The 7171-nt window shown below is 38.7% G+C and overlaps 1 protein-coding gene across 5 annotated transcripts in view; it reads right to left on the bottom strand.

Annotated features, from left to right (window-relative positions):
• Positions 1–7171, bottom strand: part of USP33 (ubiquitin specific peptidase 33) — a 65675-nt gene that overhangs the window by 8714 nt on the left and 49790 nt on the right. For all 5 annotated transcript variants that reach the window (XM_017531363.2, XM_017531368.2, XM_017531354.1 and 2 more), the window contains exon 21: positions 6360–6468. In XM_017531363.2, coding sequence (XP_017386852.1) covers positions 6360–6468 — 109 coding nt within the window. The remainder of the gene's footprint in view (positions 1–6359; positions 6469–7171) is intronic.

The following is a 7171-nucleotide window of genomic DNA, read 5'->3' as shown; positions in this document are numbered from 1 at the left end:
TTTCACCATGTTGGTCAGGCTGGTCTTGAACTCCTGACCTCAAGTGATCCACCCACCTCGGCCTCCCAAAGTGCTGGGATTACAGGCATGAGCCACTGAGCTCAGCCAATTTTATTTTTAAAGACAGGGACTTGCTCTGTTGCCCAGGCTGGAGTGCAGGGTCGTGGTCTTAGCTCACTGTAATCTCCAACTCCTAGTCTCAAGCAGTCCTCCCTCCTCAGCCTCCCAAAGTGCTAGAATTACAGGAATAAGCCACCTTGCCCAGCCCCAATGTGCTTTTTTAAAAAGCAATTTTATTAAGGTATAATCATCCCACTCAATATGGACTTCAATGGTTTTCTATAAATTCATAGTTGTGCAACTGTTACCACAATCCAGCTTAAAGCCCTCCAGCACCCCCAAAAGCTGTCCTACACCAGTTTGCAGTCAGCTCCGCTGCTATTGGCCCTTGAAGTGACTAATCATTTGTTTCCGCACTTTTTCCCTTTTTAGAAATTTCATATAAATGAAATTAGACATTATATAGTATTTTGTGTATCTGTCTTACATTTGGCATACTGTTTCTAATATTCACCCATGTTGCATTGATCAGTACGCCATGATCTTTTTACTGCTGAACAGTATTTTATTGTACAACTGTAACACATTTTATTTATCCATTTATCAGCTGATAGACATTTCAATTGTTTCTAGTTTTGGGCAATTATGAACAATACTGCTATACACATTTGTTTCTATGTTTTATGCGAACACAAATTTTCATTTTTCTGGAATGAACACCTAAGAGTAGGATCACTGGGTCATGTACTAGGGTTTGAACCTACAAAAAATTACCAAACTGTTTATCATTTGGCATGCAACATTTTGGATCCTCACCATCAATATTTATAAGAATTCCCTAATGACTATTATATAGTTTTTATGTGCTTATTAGCCATATCTTCTTTTTCCTTTTTTTTTTTTTTTGAGATGGAGTCTTGCTCTGTCACCCAGGCTGGAGTGCAATGGTGTGATCTCTACTTACTGCAACCTCCGCCTCCTAGGTTCAGGCAATTCTCCTGCCTCAGCCTCTTGAGTAGCTGAGATTACAGGCATGTGCCACCATGTCTGGCTAATTTTTGGTATTTTTAGTAGAGACGGGGTTTCACCAGGCTGGTCTCGAACTCCTGACATTGTGATCCACCCACCTCAGCCTCCCAAAGTATTGAGATTATAGGCGTAAGACAGTTGGTACTATCTTACATGATGTAGTATCTGCTCCAAACTAGAAATCAATATATGGTGGTTTTTCCCATAACCAGAATACATAAGCCTAGGAATCGGGTAAAGGAAATAAGAGGGCTCATCTACTACTACCTACTGACATATTCACAAAAGCTCTGCTTCCCATACTCACAACTTCGGTCTCTACTAAATCTGGAAGATTTATATCCCAAGGGAACACAACAACAATTTGACTGGACTGAAAGTTGAGACAACCCCCTGGCCATTTTGGGTTTCTCATGTCACTGAATCAGCAAGCAAAGAGAAGGTTACAGTACTGGCTGCGGTGACTGATCCCAGTTAAAGGGCAAATAAAATGAATACTACGTTACTACATAATAGGAACAAAGAGGATTATGTTGGGAAACCAGATTATATCCACTCTATGAGTTTCAGAGGGATGCTACAACAAAATACCACAAACTTGGTAATTGAAAAGGTATTATTCTCTCAGTTTTGGAGACCAGAACTCCAAAATCAAAGTGTCAACAGGACCATTCTCCTTGCAGAGCCTCTAGGGGAAGACTCCATTCCTAGCCTGTCAAGTTTCTACCTTGCAGGTGTATTATTCCAATCTCTGCCTCCATCTTCATGATTTTCACCTCTTCTCTGTGTATCTCTCTGCTGTATGTCTCTGTTAAAGGACACTTACTGGATTTAGGGCCCATTCAGACAACTGAGGATGATCTCATCTCAAAAATCCTTATAGATGCAAAGACCCCTTTTTCAAATAAAGTCACATTCACCAATAAGGTAATTTACAGAGATTAGAGCATGGAAATACCTTTTTGGGAACCACCATTCAATCCACTATAGGCACCATTTAGTATTTCCATACTCAGAGAGAGAAACCTAATACATACAAGACTACTAAGGGTTCAAACTCTTCAGAAATGAAGGTCTGAGTTATTTTATGAGGTAAACACATTCACAACCAGCCAGGGTGTTTGCTGACAAGAGGAAATAAGGAATGGGTAGTGATCAGCTACAGATACATATTTATAAATATTTACCAGATGTTGAAATAACTACTAATTTATTTTTTTCCTTTCTTTCGTTTGACTACTATTATAAGGTATGTTGTTGGTGGTTAACATTATAGTTCATTCTTTAAATTACAGACTATAACAGGGAAAAGCGTGACTATACTGATATTGTCTGAACTAAAAAATTTATGAACATCATTTAGAAATAGGTATAGTGACTGATGGGACTTTGGGTTTCCCAAATATGGGGAAAGGGCAAATGCAACATACACTGGTGCAGGAGTTGTATTGTCAGGCAGAAGCATGATATTGTCGCTACTGTTGTTTGGTTTGTATAAGTGCATATGGGTGCTGAGTTGACAAAGGGGCAGACTGTGCTGTATTATCTGTTAATGAACATCATTTTCATTTATTCATATATTCCCTTCTGTGAAGACAAGCCTACATTTTGTAGGATCCATTACCAGTAGTATACCAGACTATATATAACCATGATATTATGAAAGGTATAAGTGAAAGAAAAACAATTTCCCCCCTCTGGTGGCAGCTTTGGGCAAGTTTGAGGCATCTAAAGATGGCATAAGTAGGGTTTTGCCACCACTTCCAAGCATCTTCCAAAGAATCCAATCTCACTTAGTATTGTAGCAGCTAACATCTTTAACAGCAGCATCCTTGTCTTCTGGGCATCCTCTTTAATAATCCTCTTGGGTCCTGACAGCAGCAGTAACTAGCTTCTCCGGTTTCTGAGCATTGTTATAGGCAGACAGCTGAAATTGTTTCCAAGGACTTTATGCAGTTTTGAATTTTTTTTTTAAACTCTAAAGCAATCTCAAACTTACAGGAAAACTCCAAGTATACAAAGAAATCTTCTTTACCTAGTTCAACTTCAGAATAAGTTGCTGAATAGATGTTCCTTTCCTCCAAATAGTTTGTTGTTTTATAAAATGTTTTCCTCAATTTGGATTTGTGACTTCCCACATTTGAGATTCAGGTTATGCAACTGTATACCAAAGAAGTGGTGCCATGTTCTTCTAATTGTATACTATGCTGGCACATAGTTTCATTTCTTTCTTTCTTTTTCTCTTTTTTTTTTTTTTTTTTAAGATACAGAGTCTCACTACATTGTCCAGGCTAGTCTCAAAACTCCTGGGCTCAAGTGATCCTCCTGCCTCCACCTCCTGAGTATCTGGAACTTACAGGCACACACCACCACACCCAACGAATTCATTTGTTTCATTTCTAATGATATTCATTTTATCTTCATCGAGATGGTGTCAGGATTCTCCACTGAAAGTCTTTTCTCTTTGTAATTAATAAGTGTTTAATGAGTTAAGCTGAAATGATGTAAGCATTCCATTCCTCATCCTTTCCATTTATTCATTTATTTATACCAATATGGATGCAGTATCTCCTATTTTATTTAATGAGTTGTATGTTACTATAATTTATTTTAAGGCTAGGCACAGTAGCTTAAGCTTATAATCCCAGAGATTTGGGAGGCTGAGGCAGAAGATTGAGGCTAGGAATTAGAGACCGCCTGGGCAAGACAGCAAGACATTATCTCCACAAAAAAAAATTTTTTTTTTCAATTAGCCGCACATGGTGGTGTGCCTCTGTAGTCCTAGCTACTTGAGACACTGAGGCAGGAGGATCCCTTGAGCCCAGGAGTTCAAGGTTACAGGGAACTATAATCAGTCACTGCTCCAGCCTGGTGAAAGAATGAGACCCTGTCTTTTAAACTAAAATTTAAAAATATATAGACATATGTAGATACATATCTATCTATAGATATATTTTATATACATATATGTTTAATTTGAACATATTCTCTATCTATATGGATAGAAGAAAAAGATGTTTTAGAAGCCAAGATCTGAGAGCTAGGTATGATCAATCCTACCAGAGTAAGCATGGATCCAAGGCATTTTCAATGAGAGTTAAGAAACACCAAGTTTCTATACCTGCATACAAACACACACACACACTCACACACACACACACACACTCAAACACACAACTTCCATATTTACTCAGCTATTATCATGAGTTCACAAAGATACCTATTACTCCAATCCAATAAGAACACAAGGTACATTTTAGTTTTCTCCCTTTCCATATTTGAAACTTGTCTGACAATGAGAAACTTGGCACTTATTACACTTATGACTTGATCATTTTCCCATATGGAACCGATTGTTCACTGCCACTACCACCACTATGCTGCACCCCTGTAGCCACCAATGTCAGGCCAACATGGGCATCCAGTCTCATCCTGCCTGGGCTCTAACACTCTTGATTGGGCTCATGCCACTCACTATACAGAAGCTCTCTTTACCCTGTTGTGGTTATATAACGCCATTCTTGGCCACTGCTTCCCTCCCACCCTCAATGTGGTACCCTATCCCACTTCTAGATTTCCTGAAAGTCAGCAGTGGTCTTTTTGACCTTCACTGCCCAGTACTTTCAGTAGTAATGTAAGTTTCTTATTCCCTATATTCTGATTCTATTCAAAATACTAGAATAGCTTCTATTAATCAAACCTTGACAGACACAGTCATTGGCCATTATTTAAGCACCAATGGAATAAACTATTTTTAATATTCAACTAAAGTAATCCTTAGATTCAAGAAGCAAATGAAGCCCAACTAAAATAAATAAATTCACACCTGTATCTTTTTTTTTAAATGTAAAATTCACTTAACTTTAGGCAAGGGCACAAAAAAAGCCCTGAATCAATGAGGAAAAGCAAGTGTGTGTCTATACATGTGCAGGAAAGGATAATACAAAAGACACTGGACAGCTCATTTTAATCTGCTCTGTATCTTCTCCCTGTTTTTACTAAAAGAATCCCAATTTTCTCTTGCAGTATTACTCCTCCCTATAATAGTGTCTCAGTAGAGTTATCAATGAACATGTGTCTCAGGTGATCCAAATTTTCAATTGTCTTAAATAGTTGGAGCTATGTTACTGACAGCATCACTGTGGAGACTTCTTGCTACCTCAAAAACTGGAAGGGTACTAATCCTTGCCCATAAAACCTGGTTTTTCAGGCTTTTGATTTTATGACCACACTTTCTGTTGCTTACAATTAAGAGACACCTATTTATAAGCCCAGGAGTCCTTCAAAAAAAACAAAAAGGATATTATATCTCACAAAAGAATGAAAGTAGTACATGCTGGATAGACTGTAGACAACACTAACTTAAGGAAACCTATAATTTTCCATTTCAGTAAGATTTTGGCCAATGCCAATACATTAAAAAACAACAACTACCAATCCATAAAAACAAAAACCCACAAAGGGGGCAGGCAGAGTGGCTCATGCCTATAATCCCAGCATTTGGGGAGGCCAAGACAGCGGACCACTTGAGATCAGGAGTTTGAGACCAGCATGGCCAACATGGTGAATCCCTATCTCTATTAAAAATACAAAAATTAGGCCGGGCGCGGTGGCTCAAGCCTGTAATCCCAGCACTTTGGGAGGCCGAGGCGGGTGGATCACGAGGTCAAGAGATCGAGACCATCCTGGTCAACATGGTGAAACCCCGTCTCTACTAAAAATACAAAAAAATCAGCTGGGCATGGTGGCACGTGCTTGTAATCCCAGCGACTCAGGAGGCTGAGGCGGGAGAATTGCCTGAACCCAGGAGGCAGAGGTTGCGGTGAGCCGAGATCGCACCATTGCACTCCAGCCTGGGTAACAAGAGCGAAACTCCGTCTCAAAAAAAAAAAAAAAATACAAAAATTAGCCACGCGTGGTGGGGCATGCCTGTAGTTCCAGCTGCTTGAGAAGCTGCGGCAGGAGAATCACTTGAACCCAAGAGGCAGAGGTTGTAGTGAGCCAAGATTGCACCACTGCACTCCAGCCTGGGTGACAGAGCAAGATTTTGTCTCACACACACACACAGACACACACACACCCACAAAGGGAGAACATAACTCAATACAACTGCAGTGAACTGCCTGAAGTCATTCACCGTTGTACACCCAGAACACTTCAAATCTATTACAACTCTCTCATCTGATCATTTTCTTAACATCGTATAGCTCTGCTAATTGTCAGGTCTTCATCTTTAACCTGGATGAATTTGAAAAGCAACACTTTTTTACCCGAATAAAAATTTCCAATTCAGTTTTTCTTCTTTTTTCAATTTTCTCTGCCTCAATTTGGCAAGTGTGACAAATGTACAGATGGTTGACAGCTGGTCCTCCACCATACCTAAAGCATAAAAAATTTAAGAATTAAAATTATGGCAATCTTAAGAAAGCTTACATTCTAGGAAGTTTGTTTCTAATATTTAAGTCAATGGCAAAATACCCAGTTAAAAATAAATTGACTTTTATTTTTCTCAATTAATTTGAGAACTAATAAAATTCTCAAAATAATATAAAAAACAAAAATCAATAAGGACTTGTTATTATGTTTATTAAGGTGAGTGACATTATCAGTTTATTGCTTAACCTGCCTTATATTTATTTCAACTTTCCCTTATAGCTACTTCTGCTCCAAAACGTTAGAGCCAAGAACAGAATAAAAAAAGTAGTTTCAAAAATTATCATGCAACATATAAATCTTAGCTATACATCAGAGCCACAGTCAAAGTTTTCATCAGATGAAGGCCTTCCCTGGTCTCTCAAGTAGGAAGTATTCGATATATGAATGACTTTTAATATTTAACTAAAGAAAACATAATTAATAGGAAAATTGTGGTTCAAATGTTTTAAAACAAAGGTCAGGAGTTTGAGAGCCTGGCCAACATGGTGAAACTCCACCTCTATTAAAAATACAAAAATTAGGCCAGGCGTGGTGGCTCACACCTGTAATCTCAGCACTCTGGGAGGCCAAGGCGGGCAGATCACCTGAGGTCAGGAGTTCAAGACCAGCCTGGCCAACATGGTGAAACCCTGTCTTTAAAAAAAAA

This window comes from Cebus imitator, unplaced genomic scaffold, assembly GCF_001604975.1.
Source record: "Cebus imitator isolate Cc_AM_T3 unplaced genomic scaffold, Cebus_imitator-1.0 Scaffold3, whole genome shotgun sequence".
In the NCBI taxonomy this organism is placed as follows: domain Eukaryota; kingdom Metazoa; phylum Chordata; class Mammalia; order Primates; family Cebidae; genus Cebus; species Cebus imitator.
The sequence above is the reverse complement of the archived record's forward strand: the minus strand, read 5'-3'. Positions and strand labels throughout refer to the sequence as shown.